Source organism: Ctenopharyngodon idella, chromosome 23, assembly GCF_019924925.1.
Source record: "Ctenopharyngodon idella isolate HZGC_01 chromosome 23, HZGC01, whole genome shotgun sequence".
In the NCBI taxonomy this organism is placed as follows: domain Eukaryota; kingdom Metazoa; phylum Chordata; class Actinopteri; order Cypriniformes; family Xenocyprididae; genus Ctenopharyngodon; species Ctenopharyngodon idella.
In genome coordinates, this window is record NC_067242.1 from 23,400,935 (window position 1) to 23,421,469 (window position 20,535).

The following is a 20,535-nucleotide window of genomic DNA, read 5'->3' on the forward strand; positions in this document are numbered from 1 at the left end:
ACACATCCGGCGAGACCGGCTTCAGCTAAGATTGCCGAAGCAAAACGATTACAGGGATGCAGGGAGTATGGCAACATGACACAGTGTCTCGTTCCCTTTCTCAGGGAACTATGGTTGCATACATAACCTGAGACATTCCCTTTCGAGGGAACTCGCGCTGCGTCCCATAGGATCGCTTTGGGAACGATATACCAAAATGCTGTAATCCCAAATACCTATCTATATGAAACTGTGGCACACTAGGATAGTAGAACTGCTGACCCTGGAGCCGCGTCCAGGTCAAGTTCATAGTACCTCACAAATGTGAGAGGCGAGGACCATCCGGCCGCATTGCAAATTTCTTTGAGGGAAACCCCCAAAATTAAGGCCTTGGAGGCCAAGTGAGCTCTGACAGCTAAAGGACACTGCTGACCAGAGACCTTGTAGGCGAGTGAAATAGCCTCGACTATCCACTTGCTTACAGTGTGTTTGGACGCAGGGCGACCCCTGTTATGCGGCCCAAAACACACAAACAATTGATCCGCTTTCCTCCACAGGGCAGCTCTGTGAACGTATGTATATTCTCCTGGTCTGGAGTTACAAATGGAGGAGGAAAGAAGGCTTGTAGCACTATAGGCCGAGGAACATTGGTCAGAACCTTTGGAATATACCCAGGTTTAGGGTAAAGGAAAGCTTTGACCATCCCTGGTGCAAATTCAAGGCAAGTTGGGGATACTGAAAGGGCCTGAAGGTCTCCTACTCTCTTTAGGGACGAAATGGCAAGAAGGAAGACAGTCTTAAGTGTCAGGAACTTATCTGAGACTGACTCAAGTGGCTCAAATGGAGCTGTAGATAGACCTTCTAAAACAATAGCCGAATCCCAAGCAGGAACCCTAGTGCACGCAGGCCTCAGCCTCTGGGTGCCACAAAGGAAATGAGTCATCAATGGGTTCTTCCCCACAGTAGTACCATCCACAAGGGCATGGTAGGCAGAAATAGATGAGACATACACTTTTAGTGTAGATGGGGTTAACCCAGATGAAAAATGACTTTGTAGTAACTCTAGTACTGAACCTATCGGGCAGTAGACTGGATCTAACTGTCGTTCATGACACCAAGAAGTGAAAATTTCCACTTCAGGGCATGTAGTTTCCTAGTGAAAGGAGCTCTGGAGTGAAGAATGGTCTCTAAAACCTCAGTTGAGAGACCAGACTCTATGAGTTGGGCCCCCTCAGAGGCCAAACCCACAGGTTCCACATTTCTGGACGGGGATGAAGAATTGTGCCCCCTGCCTGAGATAGGAGGTCCCTCCTGATTGGAATCCTCCAAGGTGAGCCATCAAGGAGAGTTACCAGGTCCGAAAACCATATACGACTCGGCCAGTAAGGTGCTACTAGCAGTAGGCTTATCCCTTCCCGGTGAATTTTCTCCAGAACTCCCGGGAGCAGAACAACTTGGGGAAATGCATACAGACGCAGCCTCTGCCACGTCTGTACCATGGCATCCAGTCCTAGTGGAGCTGGATGTGTGAGGGAGAACTAAAGTGGACAGTGCGTCGTATCCTGAGACGCAAACAGATCCACTTCCGCTTGGCCATAAATCTCCCATATGAGCTTCACCATCTCTGGGTGAAGTCTCCATTCCCCTGGCCTCAGCCCCAGTCTCGACAAGATATCTGCTCCTATATTCTGGGTCCCAGGAATACAGATTGCTCTCAAGGAGAGCATCTTCCCCAGGGACCACAGGAGGATCTGGTGCGCCAGTTTGCATAGTGGACGTGAACGCAGACCCCCCTGTCGATTTATGTAAGAGACCACCGACGTGTTGTCTGTCCGGACAAGCACATGATAGCCCCTCAGGTCTGGGAGGAAATACTTCAACGCATTGAAGACCGCCATCATCTCCAGGCAATTTATGTGCCACGAAAGATGATGACTCCTCCAAAGACCTTGAGCTGAGCAGCCTTCAATTACCAGCCCGTGAGAGGAGCGTCCGTCGTGAGAGTGACTCGACGACATCAGGCTTCTAACACAAGGCCCTTGGACAGGAACCAATTTTTCTTCCATATGACCAAGGCGTGGAGACATCAGCGCGTGATCTTGATCATACGAAGTGGGTTCCCCCTCGGGGAAAAACCTTTTGGTCCTGAGCCACCACTGTAAGGGTCTCATGTACAGCAGGCCAAAAGGTATCACGTTGGACGCAGCTGCCATCAGACCCAACAGTCTCTGAAACTGTTTTACAGTGTGTGACTGGCCTAGCTTCAATACTTTTACGGCTGATAGAATAGCAGTGATGTGAACGGGTGAGAGGCATGCCCGCATTGTCACTGAATCCCATACCACACCAAGAAAAGTGGTCCTCTGTCGTAGAGTAAGCACACTTTTCTTGACATTCAGTCTCAACCCCAATTTCTGAATATGAGCGAGGACGACATCTCGATGCTGAACCGCCATCTCCTCTAACTGTGCTAATCTTAACCAGTCATCGATGTAATTCAGAATGCGTATTCCCTGCAGCCTGAGCGGGGCCAGCGCTGCATCTACTCATTTCGTGAATGTGCGGGGTGAAAGAGCTAGGCCGAGCGGAAGAACCCACAATTGGTATGCTTCGCCCCCGAAAGCGAACCTCAGGAACTTCCTGTGCTGTGGAAGAATGGAGACATGGAAGTATGCGTCCTTGAGATCTATTGTGACAAATCAATCCTCGGATTTGATTTGAGTCACGATCTGACTTATCATCAACATCTTGAACTTTAGCTTTCGTACTGCTCGATTCAGATGACGTAGATCTAAAATAGGGCGCAACCTCCCATCCTTCTTTGGAACCAAGAAGTACCGGCTGTAAAACCCAGACTCTCTGTCGGCAACCGGAACCCTTTCTATAGCCTCCTTCGCTGACAAGGTCTTTACTTCTTGCTCCAACACCAGAGCCTGCCCTGGAAGTACTGTTGTCCGCAGCACTCCCTTGTATAGAGGTGGGCGGCACCAAAACTGGATTTTGTAATCTTTTTCTATAATTTGCAGGACCCAACGTGAGATATTTGGAAGAGATTTCCACTCTGCCAGAAAATCTACTAAGGGAACCAGCCTCTCGAGGCTGGCTTCTGGTGTATTGACAGCACATATTTGATGTAAATCTATCCTCCTTAAAGGATGCGAATGTGACGCAACGTCGTGTTTGTCTTTTGAGCTCTGCATCATTAATTCGCTGGGAACCGCTGCGCCCCAAAGCACCAAGGGTGGCCGGGGTTGGCAGAACGGCCCCCTGAGGGCCACGAGGTGGGATGGGCACCGTATACTGAGGTGAACACCTCTCCACCCCGTGTGGGGCTGCCCTCAGAAGTCTGACACCACTGGCGTCAGGACTTCTTCTGCCCAGCCTTCTTCGCCTGAAGCAAAACCCTCAGGTCCGTCTTCGGCTTGGAAGGCTTGGGCTGAGAGTGCCGTCCTGGCCCACTGTTTCTTTGAGGTGGAGCACGAGAGGCGACACTCTCTTTCTGGTGTACGGCTGGGGTTGCTCACGCCCTAGCAACCCCAGAGGATGGATGGCGGCGTGGGAGATATTTTTTGAACGCCTCCGCCTGCTTCTTGGCTTCCTGAAACCTGTCAACCTGTCAGGTTCCAAATGGCGCAAGCGGGGCGTCGAGGAGAAAGGCCCTGTCCTTGTCTTTTAAATCGGACAGATTGAGCCACAGGTGCCTCTCTGTTGGCTCTCAGAAACAAATCTGTGACTCGACGCAGTTCGCGAACTGCGTCTTGGCCAATCCCTCCCCGCCATCCAAATCCTTCAGCAGGTCAGCTTGGTATGCTTGCAAGATAGCTATCGTATGCAAACATGCACCAGCCTGACCTGCCGCCGTATACGCTTTACCCACTAGCCCTGATGTAGCTTTTAATGGCTTAGTGGGAAGCATGGGGGCCTTCAGGGACAATGCTGAGCCCGGGGACAGATAGCTCACGAGCGTCTGCTCAACCCGAGGCATCGCCCCTATAGCCATACTCTTTCAGCCCTCTTATATCTGAATAATGCTTGACGTGAGGGCTGAAAAGACGGGATGAGTATGGCTTCCTCCATGATCTCGCTAACTCATCATGGAGATCATGGAAGAAAGGAAGGCCCCTCGGTGGAGGTGATTTATTAGAGGATAGGAAATGCTCATCTGATTTGCTTTTGGGACGAGCGCCCTGTTTCTCAGCTGGCCATTCAATATTCAGCTTAGACACAGCACGAGTTAACACCTCAACCAGCTCCTCATACTCTGGGGAAAGAGATGGCGAGTCATCTTCCCCCAAATCGACACTCAACACATCCACCTCCTCAGAGCTGGAGTGCTGAAGTGACGAGCCCTCTCCCTGGGCAGAAGAAGCCGCTGGGCGGGCTTCCGACACCAGAGAGGGGGAGACGGATCTGCCAGGTGAAGGCTGAGAAAGGGCACTCGTGCCCGTCTCAAGCCCCACTGACAAATCCATCTGTGAACCCCATGACATCTTTCTCCGCGCTGCCTCAGCAGACGCAGGTCCAAAGCCATGAGGAACGCTTGCCTGCACACTTTCCTCAAAAAGTGAGAGGCGGGAGCGGAGCGTTCATAAAGGAAACTTTTCACAGTGCTCACATTCAGGAAAGAGCATGCTGAAAGAGCATTATAATTTATTGAGCTGCACAATATCGGGACAGACAAAAATAAATAGACAGAGACAGTTTGACACAGAGCGCTTTGCTGAGGCAGAAAAGCTGAAGCCGGTCTCGCCGGATGTGTATTTATCCTTTTCTGGTCGTGACGTCACCCGCCCGTGACGTTCACTCTCGCCATTGGACTAGTTGACAGACGTGCATGAGACGCAATCACGCTAGGGGCGTTCCCAAAGCGATCCTATCGGACGCAGCGTGAGTTCCCTCGAAAGGGAACAGGAAGTTGTTGTAACTCAGGCATACAATGTCCGATCTGACCAAACTTTACATGTTTTATTAGAGCCCTGGCCTGAAGACATATACATGGCAATATTCAGTTACAGTCATAGCGCCACCTGTTGCCAAAAGGAAGTGTTTTACACTGTGATTAACTCCTCATAGAGATTAAAGCAGATAAACACCATATGTTGTCAGTCTAATCTAAAGGCCTTAGTGATGTTAAATTGCGACGATCTTGAGTTTTCGTTGAAGGGCTTGTCCATGGTGGCCTGACAAAGTCTGATGTTTCGCCATGAAAGAGGAAGCTGTTGTAACTCAGGCATACAATGTCCGACCTGCCCCAAACTTCACACATTTGATGAGTCCTGACCTGAAGACATCTATATCCCAATATTGAGTCAGTCATAGCGCCACCTGATGGCAAATGGAAATGACATGCTTTACACTGTAATTCACAAGTTTAATAATAGTCCTGGCCTGAAGACATCTACATGGCAACATTCAGTTATAGTCAAAGTGGCTCGCCTCAGTGGAATTCATGTTACAGTACTGACTGCCATAAAAACACAGGTGGTAAAGAGATAGCCACATTATGAAATAAAGTCACAAGTAACAAGTTTCCACAATATGGGGTAACTACTAATATATAGAAGTCACACACAAAACACCATCATGGTAACAGTTATGAAACTAAAATAATCCAATAAACATAAATTTAACAACATAAAATGAAATTTAAAACAAAAATTCTGAATAGGCTGTGCCAAAAAGGGAAATTATTGTATTCTCTTTAAATGGATAATCCACACAGACATGTAAATTCTGTCATTAATTACTAACCCTCATGTTATTCCAAACCCGAAAAACTTTCATTCATCTTCTGAACACAAATGAAGATTTTTTTTTTTTTTTTTGATGAAAACTGAGAGCTTTCTGTCCCTCTATAGATAGCTACGCAGCTGAAACTTTGATGCTTCAAAAAGTTCACAAAGAGATCTAAAACTAATCCATATGAATTAATCGGTTTAGTCCAAATTTTCTGAAGAGACACGACTGCTTTTTATGATGAACATATTGAATATAGGCTTTTATACACATACAGTATAAACATTCATCAACGTACACATCAGTTGTGTTAAACAGAAGCTCAAGCATGTTTGCTTGGCGCTCTTGTGTGTTAGGCAGCACGTTTGAGCTTCCGCGTGAGGTTTGTTCTCATGCGTCAAACAGGTTCGGTTGAGCTTCTGTTTATGTTCGCTGATCAATGTTTATATGTGAATATGTGACCTTTTAATTTTTTTTTTCCTAAAGATGAACGTGTCACAGACACGCCAGGCTCTACACTCTCACAGACACAGCGCACGTCATCACCAGAATATTAATCACTCACACCTGCAGCTCATCAGCACCCTCATCACCAGCAGCACAAAAGGCTCACGTTCTCACACAGTCACTGTCCGGTCTCGTTTGCACATGGTACTCACCACTCTGCTTACCTCAAGGACTCCTCCGAAGATACTTACCTGTCTCCTGTGTGTTCCCTCGACTCCTCGTTGTCTCCTCGTCTCCCGTGAGTTCATCTGTGTCTGCTCAAGCTCCAAGTCTGTCATCCATCTGCCAATCCTGCAATACCAAGACAAGTATCAGTTCCTCATCAATACCTGCCAACGCTTTAACCTGTCTTCACTCACCTGCACTCTGTCAGCATTCTGGTTGTTCAATAAACTTTAATGCCTGTATTCCTGTGTCGCTGTCCCCTTCTGTACACGTAACAGAAGACCGGACCTCACCACCGAGCACCAGAATGAGCAACCAGGATCCTTTCCAGGAGCTCGTAGACGCCCTGCGCCGAGCACTCACCACTACACCGCTAGCATCTGCACCAGCAAGCACTTCCGCATCCACCGCTGCTTCTCCTTCACCACCTGCCGTCGCCAGTCCCATGGCTCAACCGGCGCCCTTCTCTGGTTCGGCGGAGGATGGCAACGGATTCCTTTTGCAATGTACGCTGGTCCTGGAGATGCAACCGCACCTGTACCCCAACGACCGCGCCAAGATCGCTTTCATCATCTCTCAACTAGAGGGCAAGGCTCTTCGCTGGGCTGAACCGCTGTGGACACAAAAAAATCCCATCACACAGTCTTTCTCCAGTTTCATCGCTCACTTCAAGGAAGTTTTTGGAAGGCCTGCCTGGGATTCCTCAATCGGTGAGCAATTATATCAACTCAAACAAGGTTCAGTGTCCGTTAACGATTATACCCTCCAGTTCAGAACCCAAGACAAATCCGGATCCCGAGAAACCTTTCGTCGTGGAGGTCGACGCCTCGACCACCGGAGTGGGAGCGGTGTTATCACAGCAGCAGGGGAATCCAAGTAGACTCCATCCATGTGCCTTCTTCTCCCGCAAACTCAACCCGGCGGAGACCAACTATGACATCGGTAACAGGGAGCTTCTCGCCATCAAGCTTGCCCTGGAGGAGTGGAGGCATTGGCTCGAAGGCGCTAAACATATCCACATATCGTCAAGGGCTGGATCCACGCGTGTGGTTGCATCTCGCTGCATACAAGGATTCCATCAGGCTCGAATGGTTTATCCAACTCTCCATCCACTTCGCCACTCGTATGCAGTCGTGTCTTGAAGAACACCAGGGCCAGCCGTTGTTCCCACCGTCACTCCGCCGACCAGAATCCGTCAGCTCCCCAGAACCAGCCAACGAACCCATGCAAGTGGAGAATACTCGTCTGTCTTCGGCTGAGCGGCAGAGGCGGCTGACCCAGAATCTGTCTATACTGTGGATTATTTGGGCATTACATCTCCGAATGCCCCACTCGCCCAGCTCGTCCAATGGTGAGTGTCATCGTTCCTTCTCTCAATAAGATGAAACCACTCACCACTGTAGTAAACCTTACTGCTGCCGGTTTGTCTCTTCCAGTTAGTGCCCTCCTCGACTCTGGGTCAGCCGGCAACTTCATCTCCGGCACCCTCTGCCGCCAGCTACGCCTCAAGACAACAGCCACGCCGATGACTTACGAGATCCACTCGGTAACTGGGAAACCCCTTAGCTGAAGACAAGTTCGTCTCAGTGCGGGACCCATCCAACTTCAAGTCGGCGTCCTACACGTCGAACAACTCCATCTGCTGGTTCTGGAGGTATCCACCTCTGACGTGATTTTAGGGTGCCCGTGGTTGGAGCAGCATAATCCTGTCATCTCCTGGAGAACTGGGGAGATCCTGAAGTGGGGTGACAATTGTTTCCTGGACTGTTTTCCCAAGTTTCCCGTTCCAAGCCCTCCTCACACTGAAGATCTACCAGTCTGCGCCACGTCCATCGAAAGCCCCCTTGAAAACCGTTCCGTGGACATTCCCCAATGTTACTCCCACTTCAGTGATGTCTTCTGCCCCAAGAAAGCCTCCACGCTGCCTCCACACCGGCCATGGGACTGTGCCATCGATCTGCTCCACCGGAGTGGGAGCGGTGTTATCACAGCAGCAGGGGAATCCAAGTAGACTCCATCCATGTGCCTTCTTCTCCCGCAAACTCAACCCGGCGGAGACCAACTATGACATCGGTAACAGGGAGCTTCTCGCCATCAAGCTTGCCCTGGAGGAGTGGAGGCATTGGCTCGAAGGTGCTAAACATCCGTTCACAGTGCTAACTGACCATGAAAACCTGGAGTATCTTCGTGAAGCAAGAAGACTTAACCCCCGCCAAGCACGTTGGGCTCTGTTTTTCACTTGCTTCAACTTATCCATCTCCTACCGTCCAGGGTCTAAGAACGTGAAAGCAGATGCCCTCTCCCGCCTCCATGGTCCCGATGAACCCTCAGACACTCCTGAACCTATCCTACCTGAGAAGCTTTTCGTAAGCCCCATCGTTTGGTCTGAGGAGACCCTTCCAGAGCCCAATGCCTCCACCAACGCTCCGCCGGGTTGCCCCCCTGGATTGCTCTACATCACTCGGACACGGCGCACTCCCCTCATCCACGCATCTTACACGTCACTGGGCACTGGCCACCCGGGGGTCAATGAAACCCTCTCGCTGCTGAAAGAGCGCTTCTGGTGGCCGAACATGGCATCAGAAGTCAGAAGGTACGTGCAGGGATGCAAGGAATGCGCCATCTCAAAAAGTCCCCGACACCTTCCCTCCGGTAAACTCCAGCCTCTGCCCGTTCCCAACTGCCCTTGGTCACACCAGGAGTGGATTTTATCACCGACCTCCCTGTCTCGGATAACTGTACCTGCATCCTAGTTCTCGTTGACAGATTCTCCAAATCATGTCGTCTGATTCCCTTAAGGGGACTACCCACGGCCATGGAGACTGCTGAGCTAGTGTTTAACAATGTCTTCAGATATTATGGAATTCCGGAGAACATTGTGTCAGATAGAGGGCCCCAGTTTATCTCCAGGGTCTGGAAGGCCTTCTTCACCTTCCTAGGTGTGACCGTCAGCCTCTCTTCCGGCTATCACCCCCAAACTAACGGGCAGACGGAGCGGAAGGTTCAAGAGATCGGCCGCTTCCTCCGTACCTTCTGCCACGGCCACCAGGACTCTTGGAACCAGTTCCTGGGTTGGGCCGAGTACGCCCAAAACTCTCTGCGACAGCCTACCACCGGACTCACCCTGTTTCAATGCGTACTCGGCTACCAACCCCCACTGTTCCCCTGGTCAGGAGAGCCCTCGGACGTACCTGCGGTCGACTACTGGTTCCGAGAGAGCGAGAGGGTCTGGGACTCCGCGCACCATCAGCTCCAATGAGCCCTACGCAGGCGCAGGATGACAGCCAACCTTCGACGCTCCAACGCCCCCAACTACCAGCCAGGACAGAAGGTTTGGCTGTCCACAAGGGACATCAGAATGCGCCTGCCCTGTAGGAAACTGAGTCCCAGATTCATTGGCCCGTTCACCATCCTGCGGCAGATCAACCCTGTCACCTACCAACTCCAGCTCCCACCTGAATATAAAATTCACCCCACTTTCCACGTCTCTTTGTTAAAGCCTCACCATCCCTCTGTTTCTGTCTCCACAGAGCCTGGCGCAGCCGAGGAACCCCCCCTTCCTATCATCGTGGACGATGGAGCTGCTTACCTGGTGAGAGAGATCTTGGACTCCCGGCGTCGTGGTGGCCTTCTTGAATATCTGGTGGACTGGGAAGGTTACGGCCCAGAGGAACGCTCATGGGTCTCTAGGAATGATATACTCGACCCCAGCCTACTTGACACCTTCCATGCTACTCACCCAGAGAGACCAGCAGCCCGTGGCAGAGGCCGACCACCACGACGTCGGGGTCCACGGCCCTCAGGAGCGGGCCGTGGAGGGGGGGGTAATGTCACAGACACGCCAGGCTCTACACTCTCACAGACACAGCGCACGTCATCACCAGAATATTAATCACTCACACCTGCAGCTCATCAGCACCCTCATCACCAGCAGCACAAAAGGCTCACGTTCTTACACAGTCACTGTCCGGTCTCGTTTGCACATGGTACTCACCACTCTGCTTACCTCAAGGACTCCTCCGAAGATACTTACCTGTCTCCTGTGTGTTCCCTCGACTCCTCGTTGTCTCCTCGTCTCCCGTGAGTTCATCTGTGTCTGCTCAAGCTCCAAGTCTGTCATCTGTCTGCCAATCCTGCAATACCAAGACAAGTATCAGTTCCTCATCAATACCTGCCAACGCTTTAACCTGTCTTCACTCACCTGCACTCTGTCAGCATTCTGGTTGTTCAATAAACTTTAATACCTGTGTCGCTGTCCCCTTCTGTACACGTAACAGAACGAAAGTCTTACGGGTTTGGAATGACATGAGGGTGAATAATTAATGACAGAATTTTCATTTGGGTGAACTATCCCTTTAAAGCTTAGCTGTGTGTCATGTACAACTTTTTTTCTTTTTTCCTATCATTGACTGTATATTCAAATTTTGACTCTGCTTTGAGAGTTTGCAATTATATCTAAGCTGCAGGTTTTTAAAGATGTCAGTATGCCTATTTATCCACAAGTAATAACTAGATGAATCTTTATTATTATTATTATTTGAAAATTGTTTTTTAAAATGCTTATTCATGTACAGTTTTTCCAGCTCACTCATGTGATTTTTTTTTTTTTTTTTTTTTTTTTTTTTTTTTTACTTCTTTTGTTGTGTTCAGTCAGTAAATATAACAGGGTGAGTGAGACAGAAAATCATCAAGGTGTTGTTAATTGGTTTCTCTGAACAAATTTGAGTTACTATTTTAGTGACCACTTAACCAGATCCAAACAGAGAGAGATAGTGAAAGGCAGGGAGAGAAGCAATGACCTGTAAAACGAGAGAGGACACTGTTGTCGTTTTGTACAGAGAGAGTTTGCATTTTATTTCAGCTCGTTCTGCTGATTAAAGAGAAATACAAGCCATTTCAGAGGATGCATACAAAACCATATTTGTTTATTAGAGGAAAAACCTTTTGTTTAGGCATTTGGGTTGAAGAATGTGGGTCAAAAACAAAACAAGGGTTCATACTTTTGAAATCTGTATAGGCTACATTCATAATTCATATAAGTGTGTAAAATCTATAGTGCCACTGTACATCATATTATATCCTCTGATCAGGTGACTTATGGTTTTATAATGTACAGTATATTGATCTGTCTGCATTCCTATGGGATCATTTTTCCCGAAGCAAGCATACTATGTAATCTGATGTGTATGTGTTGCTATGTCGGGCACATAGATCAGTGGGGAATGGGAGGTCACTGAGACCTGAGCAGACACATACCTGCATTCTCAATACATCTTCAAGAGAAAATCTAATTTTTGTTTTTCTGCTCTTTTCCCTTTGTTTCAGAACCACTTTGAAACGATTGACAGGCTGTTGAATTCTATAGTGGACAGCCTATTTGGAGAAAGAGGTTTGTACTTCTAACCCTTTTCTATGTTAATGTTATCAATTGTGCCATTGTGAATAGTACCATGTAGTTTAGTGCCATGCAGTTATCTCAAGTTTGCTTTCATTTTGTGAAATAATACACAACCTGCATCTGGAGACACATGGTGTGAAGCAGAGAAAATGGTTATTATATATTCATAGAACATGTCCATGTGCAACAGAAACTGTATTTTAGAAGTTTAATGCAATACAAAGTCAATCTTAACCAGGTGAAAGAATAGCCATATTAGCCATATTAATTCTTGATAAGACCTGACCTCTGTGATTTTATGTACTGATTTGGATGGGACTAACATCTGTGTTTATTACAGAGGTGGAAATGTGTTTTCTAGATGTGTGTGTTACAGAAGGTTATAAGCTGTGCTTGTGTGCATTACGTATGATGTATATTTCTTTTAATGAATAATTTAGTGATATTTAAATTTTTTATTTAATTTTTTATTTTCTATTTATTAATTAAATTTTTTCGTCAGATACCATTCATATTAAAATGAAATGAAAGCATGCGGAAGATTGGTGTGCAAACGGTAGGTCAGGTAGGTAAAAAAACAAATAAAGAGAAGCATTAGAACAGTACAATATCAGCAATCACATACATTCACATTCGGATGAAATTAGATGTCTCAGAGGACCACTGAGTTAACTGAAAAACATCTCGGTTACTGTTGTAACCCTTGTATTGTTCGACGTTGTGTCGAAATACCGACACTAGAGGTCACTCTTGGGAGCCTCTGACATATTCAGAAAAGGCCAATGAAACTGGCAAGTGAAATTTGCATGCGTGGCCACTCCCTGCTTCACTCAGTTAGGTTTGTGCTGAGGAGCCGAGATAGTGGGGAGACCCACGGAGATGTGATACTGGATCAGTGCTTTCTTTCCTCCAGGAAGGCCTGTAAAGAAACCTATCTGAGCACTCTGAGTTCCTCGTCCTGTCCAGAGACCAGATTTGGAGGTTCCAGAGGTCTGGGCGTGGGTGCTAGATTGTGCCCTGCCCCTGAGAAATAAGGTCCTTCCTCAGGGGGATTTGCCAAGGAGGGGCTGAAGCCATCAGCGTAAGCTCTGAGAACTGGTCTGGTTGGGCCAATATGGCCTGTTCTGCATCCTTCCTGATCTTGCATCACATGTGTGCAGTGAGGCTCACTGGGGGAAATGCATACTTTCTGATGTAGCATGCGCGAGTGATGATTCTCTGTCAACCAATCAACATTCTGCAGTGAGTGTAGCTCCACCCTTTTGGTACCAGTACTATTGGTACTATTGTGCTTGGTACCCCAACGGAAGGGTCCTAAAAAAGTGGTACAGTTCAGTTCGGATTCAGAACATGAGGAGGTGATATAGTCGCGTACGACCAGGTTCTGGTGCCAGTGTTCACTGCCTAGCCATCGTGGTAACGAGGGCCATGAGCGCCATGTGTGTGAGACCCATGGAAAGATGAAATTTTGTACGTAGTCATAGCTAAGCCAAATGACTACTATTTTGTAGTCTTACTCAACTATATTTAAAGATTCTTTAAAAACTATATTTATTTGCGCTTCTCCTTCCTGAAATGTTTCAGCTCTTATCATATTCATCAGACCCAGCTAAGTGTTCTTAAACTTTGTGTCTGCTGAACACATATATTGTACAGTATATTGCAATGTATTTACTTTACTCCCAGCTCAGATCATCCTGGCAGTTACAGAACTATTTAGTAAATGAGGTTCTTGAGATCCACATTGGTATGTTTAAGTCTGTCTCAATTTGTACTGTTTGTGCTCTGTTTCTGATAATTTCTAGTCTCCTCGAATAACTGGTTTAATCGAATAGGTACTTTACATTTTTGTGATGATTCATTGCTCTTGAAACACTCACTGATAACTCAGACAGATGTGACAAACCTGCAACCCTAATGATAAAAAGCTATTAGCATACTAAAATACAATTCAAAGTCCGATGTTGCTTACTAAAATTTAAAGCAATAAACATATTAAGTTAGAAACAGAATGAGCATTGCTTCACTTTATGGATTCATTACTGATAACTATTTAGCTGTGAACAAAGTTGCATAGGCCTATATCTGATGCAATAAAGCCACTACTCCTTATCTCTTGCTCCAAATTAAAGCACTGAAAATTGCCACTTATATATATATATATATATACATATATATATATACATACCAAGTTCTGTCATTAAACTCTAGATGGCGCAGGTTGATGGGTCCTTAACGCAACCTGCTGACAATCACATCATTAACTACACGACAGTGACGGCACAAGCTGATTGGTTCCTGTTGCTACTGTAGCCAATGAGCTTGCTGTTCAGCATTTAAATAGTTGGTCACTGTTTGCTGTAGCAGTTTGCAGCGCGCTTTTCATTTGCTTGCAGAGTTTGCTTTCAGTTCCTCTGAAATTCAACAGCAAAAACTACTATCCTATTTAATAAAGTTCAATCATTATTAAAGACAAGTGAATATTCAGGAAAAAATTAAGAACAAATACACTAATTACAAGCATAGATAAATACAATATAACAAAGTTACAAATAAAGCATGGTCTAACTGTAGTATTCAGGTACAGAAATTTAATATTTAGGCCTAAGTGTAGTTTTCACTGTATAAATTTAATATAGATTAATCTTTGTTAATGCTGTGTTTTGTTGTTCATTTAGTAAGTCTTGTGCTGGAATGGTTTTAAATTGCTTGAATGTGTAAATTGGCAAGACAAAACACATACAAGTAATAAACTTTCACTCTATGATGGTAAAATTCGCATTCCAGGGCTAAATATCATGTTATTTGGGGTCGCTTCAACCCGTGGACATGAAAAACAACCATGGCAACAATGTAAAAGTAGCCTAATACCATGGGAAAACCGAAGACTTGCAACACTGGCATGCAGCTGTATTTTTGGCAGAACTAAAATGTGTTTAGAACTAAAAACATTGACATAACACACTCATGGGCGCCAGCAAAGAAATAAAAAATTATTGCTGTATGATCCATCTGTTTTCAAATCCACATCATTTAAATGTCACAACATTGATGTCTGTCAAAAAATAACGTGCACAATACATGGTAGTATTTATAAGAAGCTGCACTCTACAAGATGTTTTGAATGCATTGTCGCTTTCCAAGAAGAGTCAGAAAATGGCAGCCTGAGCTGCTTCAACATGGTGTCTGTTAGAGACGATAGCGTGCATAATACATAACGCATGTTAAATTTGTTCTTCACTCGCTGATATTGAATCAGAATGATCAGGGAACTGAGTGAAATACTTCACACTACATGCTAAAGAGAATAAATGCCAATCCAATTGAAAAACTTTGCCGGATTAATGAACATTTTAAATGTGTTGGTTTTGATGGACAATTTTTTAGCATGAACTACACATCTTGTTTAAAATGGCTGCCTACAGGAAAATCCCAAAATGGGTGCAATTCATTCCCTTTAAAATGAAAGTACAGAAATATAGTAACATATAGTAAAGACAAAGACAAATACCAACATTAGTAACTTTATGACTTCTACATCTCGGCCCCTTAATTGACAATGTTAAGGCAATTAAATATAAAATATACATATTGATAAGCCATATAATACATATTACAGTATACCTCAAGATCTTAAATCAAATAGTCTGTTCACACACACACAAAATGTCGAAAAAAGTCAATGGAAAACGTCCAAAAAATAGTCCAATGGAAAAACAATGAAAAATGTCCAAAAAATAGTCCAATGAAAAAAAAACATAGAAAAAGTGTTCAAAAAAGTAGTCCAATGGTGAAACAATGAAAAAGGTCCAAAAATATTCAAAAATGGCAAAAGGTATTTAACTTCATCAAAAGAGTTTGTTAACTCTGCAAACCACTGAAGTTAGTATTAAAGTTACTCTTGAAGAAGACACAGATTATTATTAGGTCTTTCCAGTATGTTGGACTTTGTTCTAACCAAGACACGATGAACATGTCCTTTTTTGTCAGGTAAGGTCTTTGTGATTCGTCCAATAGTCCTAGAGTTCCTGGATGATGTATCGACCACAATAAGAAATATGTCTCCTGGCTTAAGATTTTTTCTAACTTCATGCCATTTCTGTATTTCTTGCATTAATGGCAGGTACTCTCTTGTCCATCTCTTCCAAAATAGATCACAAATATACTGGACTTGTCTCTGTCTTTGTCTTGAATATGAGTCATTTTTTATGAACAGTCCAGGTGGCAGAATTGGTTTTACTTTCAGCAGTAGGAGATGATTATGTCTGAGAGGCTCGGGATCAGTGGCATCATCAGATATGTGCTAATAGGATGATCATTGATTATAGCCTCTACCTGACAGAGTGCTGTCTGTAGTCCCTCTTCATCTAAGGCTTGTTGTTTTAGGACATAATACAGAGACTTCTTAATGGTGCGGACAAGCCTTTCCTATGCTCCTCCATGATGAGCCACTGAAGGAGGATTGAAACTCCATTTGATACTATCGTTTAGCATTGCATGTCTGATCTTGCTGTTATCCAGCTAAGCGAGACAACCTCTAAGCTCTTGCTCTGCTCCTACATAATTAGTTCCGTTGTCTGATATAATTTCTTGAACTTGACCTCTTCTACATATTAACCTTCTCAAGACCAAAATGCAGGAATCTGTATTCAATGAATAGGCCATTTCGAGATCGATTACTCTGCTCACCAAGCATATAAACAGGATGCCGTATCTCTTTACCAAGCTCTGGCCCCTTCTCACCTCAACTGGACCAAAATAGTCAGTACCTACACATGTAAATGGAGGTGAGTCACAAGCTAGATGACTTAAAAGCATCATTGGAGCATTCAAACATCTGCAAGGCAGGCAGTTCCTGACTAGTTTCCTAGCAGCGGATATGGCATGAACTATCCAGTATCCCTGCAAAGCTTTAAGAGTATCAGATTTTTTTCCACAATGACCTGCTGATTGATGAATATGGTTTAAAAGCAGTGTGGACAGGTGACTGTTCTTTGACAAAATTACTTGATGTTTCAAATCTTCAGGCATTGACATTTTATGCAGCCTCCCTCCCTCCAAGATACCATCCATCAGAAAAGGGTTTGTAGATACTGCTAGTTTTCTTAACAGTATGTCCTTTTTTCAGAGACGTACTTTCAGGTTGAAATGCCTGTTGCTGGATAAAGCATACTAACGGCTTCTCTGCATGTGTAAGATCCTCCACTGAAAACTCTTTATCTCCAAACTGAGTTTTGAGTTTTCAGCTTTTCTATCGTTAGACCTGCCCAAATAATGAGGATCAGTGCTTTGTAGATGAAGAATTGAGTGAGCATCCTTTTGCTTTTGGCTCTACAACCAGAGCATCCTTTTAAACTTCCGGTTCCATGCGGTAGCCCTTTTAAGTCTATTCCATGAAGAGAAATGCTCAATGAATTTGTTAACAGGATCAGACCCTCTTGTCAGAACTGTAGTGAAAGCCATAGCCTCTTTCTTTATCTCTGAGTCATCACAAGATACTGTCATTTTCTCCTCTGGAAAGCAAGGCCAATTTAATTCAGACAGTAAAAGGAATTCTGGACAATTCAACCATCTTTCTGAACCAAGGAAGAAATCAGTCGAAAGGCCACATGACGCACCATCTGCAGGGTTCAGTGAACCATTCACATAATACCACTAGGATTTCTCAGACAAGTTGTGTATTTTGCAAACTCTATTTGCAACGTATGTTTTGAATCATGTTGTGTCATGTATTTCAAAACAGATGTGCTATCTGTCCAGAAAACAGATTTCATGAGTGGAATTTCGATCTCTCTCTTGAGCATCCTGTCAACATGCGCTGCAAGGACAGCAGCTGCCAACTCAAGCCTGGGAATAGTTACAGGTTTTAATGGTGCAACTCTGGCCTTGCCCATTACAAAGGCAACATGAACAGCACCACTGATGTTAGTAAGTCGCAGGTAGCTAGCTCTACCATACTCTGATTCACTCACATCACTAAAGTGATGTAGCTGGGCTGTTTCTATTTTGCCATAATTTGGTGGTTTGAAACATCTGCAAATGCTAAGGTTGTTAAGTTTGTCCAAGCCTTCAAACCATTCCTTCGAGTATTTCGATAACTCATCTGGAATCTTGTCATCCCAACCACAGATGACTCTGCAAAGTTCCTGTTGGATTCTTTTTGCGAGAAGAATCAATGGGGCAAGAAACCCAATTAGATTGTAGATGGAGTTTACAGTGGAAAGAATAGTCCTCTTGGTGGACTGTTGCTCCTTTAAGTTAATCTTAAAGAAAAAGGAGTCTGTTTCAGTGCTCTACTGAATTCTAAGAGCTCTTTCCACAGGGAGTTTATCTATATCAAGGTCCAGCTCCTTTACATCTTTGGCCTTCACCTCTACTGGAATTGAAGCTAGAACATAACGACTATTACTTGTCCACTTCGTCAGTCTGAATCCGCCGGTGGCACAGACTCGCAAAGTCTCGAATCAGGGCAATGACTGCATCCTCATTGGGTAGGGAAGTTAGGCAGTCGTCAACATAGAAGTTCCTTTGTACGGTACTAAGAACCTCTTTACCAAAGCTGCCCTCATTGTCGTCTGCCGTTTTCTTGAGTGAAAGTCAAGAAAGTAGCGGAACTTCCAGGATCAAGAAAAGCATAAGTTTGTATTATGTCATTCCCATTGCAGGCCTTAATCTTCGCTGGCAAAATAGCAAGTTTGTAGTCTAAAGAACCAACTTCTTTCTGCGCTGCTGACACCATGGCAACTGTAATAAAGTTACTGCCACCTTTATACGTCTGGGAAGTATGTTGCTCTTTGGAGGGCATGCTTTCGACATGGAGAATTGTTGGGTGCCTTTTGTGACAAGTCTTACAATCCAGACGCTTTCTACACATTTTGCTCATATGCCCCTTTATAAGACTGATGACACGTTTCCATTGCATGATTGCCAGAACAGAACAAACAGGGGTTTGTAATGCAACACCTGCAGCCTCAGCAAACTTTATTTCTGGTTCAGTGGTGATATGGAAGTAACAAAGCTTTTCTTACTCCCGGGCTTGAAAGGACAAAACCCTGTCTCAGCCTTAATGCCCTAAGTTGTAGAAGTAGGATCTAGAATATTGCCGAAGAGAGAATCTTGAAGTATCTTTGCTTGCTTTTCAATAAATGCAACCACGTCCTGGAATTTAGCTCTACTGTGTGTTCTTTCAAGAATGTCACATGCTGTGTTTCTCTACTTTTCACATAATTTATATGGAAGTTTAGATATAATCTGCTTAAGGTTGGAAGATCAAACATGTTAGGAGGTCTTCAGCAGCATTGCAACAGCCTCTCAAGTAAAGGGCATAAGCATTAAGAGCCTTTCCATCATCAGCCTTGATATTATTCCAACACAGGGCCTTTTCCATATACCGTAAGCACTGGTGATTTGGTCCTGAGTTGGTCATGAGCTGGTTTAAGCTGGTCCTGTGCTGGTTATAAGCTGGTCCTGAGCTGGAGCTAGTTGCTTAGGACCAGCTTAGGACCAGCACTTGACCAGTGTAAACCAGCTAAGGACCACCTAAAGGCCAGCTTAAACCAGCTCAAATCAGCTGCCATGCTTCAAAACATACCAAACCAGCATATGCTGTTTTTTTCAACAGGGCTAGCTTTAGCATAAGCCCTTCTAGCATCCATATGCAAGCAGCTCCGGACAAGCTCCTTTGATTGGCCAGAAGTAAATTTTTCCAGATAATAAAGTCTATCCCAGGGGTTTTCAAACCTGTCCTGGAGGACCCCCAGCCCTGCACATTTTGTATTTCTCCCTTATTTGACTCTACTAATGAGCTGATGAGTTGAATCAGGTGTGTTAGATGAGGGAGACATACAAAATGTGCAGGGCTGGGGGTCCTCCAATACAGGTTTGAAAACCCCTGGTTGAAAACCCATTCAGCCATGTCATTTTGCCTCCGCACCATATTCTAAAGATTCATATTTGTAAGCCCCATATCTGTGCAGCTAGCAGAAGCATTTTGAAAAGTAGTAGCAGGCTTATCATGCAGGATGTTAACCCCTCTCCAGACACCCCCCATTTTGGCAAGTGGGGCATAAATGACATACCCAAAAAATCATTCTAAATAGACAAATAACCAACATATATTTAGAAAGCCTGGATAGTGGATGCCATTGCCCTGGCTTATGAATCCCAGGGTGTGCCTTGCCCGCTTGGGTTGAGAGCCCACTCCACCAGAGGAGTGGCCTCTTCCTGGGCGCTGGTGCACGGCGCCTCGCTCACAGGCTGGGCGACACCTAACACGTTCGCTAGATTCTATAGCCTTCGTGTAGAACCGGTATCTTCCCGTGTACTCGCTTCCAGCAGCCGGTAGACGCGAAGAGCCCGTTCTAGTGTAGGCTTGCAATGCCATTCCCGCCCCCTAGGCCGGATACGTGCATCCTTTTACTCCAGTCGAGTTCCCCGCTTGGCGAACCCTGTCAAGTTCCTCCGCCTCCCCCTTCGGCTCTGACATTGCGGAGTGTCTGATGCCAGGCCAAACCTCCGTCACTGACATTGATGTTTGGATGGGTGCCATATGTCTTGACCCCTCCACGTGAGTGGTCCCATGTGTGTATTGTCCACGGTCAACTCCCCACGGTGAGCCCGTGTCTTTCCCTTAGCAGAGCCAGTTCTGCTGTCACCTGTCAAATGAGTCTCCCCCTATGCCAGGTGGAGCCATCCCAGGGACTCCATATGCGTACTGCCCACGGCCAGTCCATATGTGTATTCTTCACGTA

The 20,535-nt window shown here is 45.5% G+C and overlaps 1 protein-coding gene across 1 annotated transcript in view; it reads left to right on the plus strand.

The window, feature by feature from the left end:
• elovl2 (ELOVL fatty acid elongase 2) overlaps nucleotides 1–20,535 on the plus strand; it is a 59,275-nt gene that overhangs the window by 12,317 nt on the left and 26,423 nt on the right. Inside the window, exon 2 of the mRNA XM_051881869.1 lies at nucleotides 11,713–11,776. Coding sequence (XP_051737829.1) covers nucleotides 11,713–11,776 — 64 coding nt within the window. The remainder of the gene's footprint in view (nucleotides 1–11,712; nucleotides 11,777–20,535) is intronic.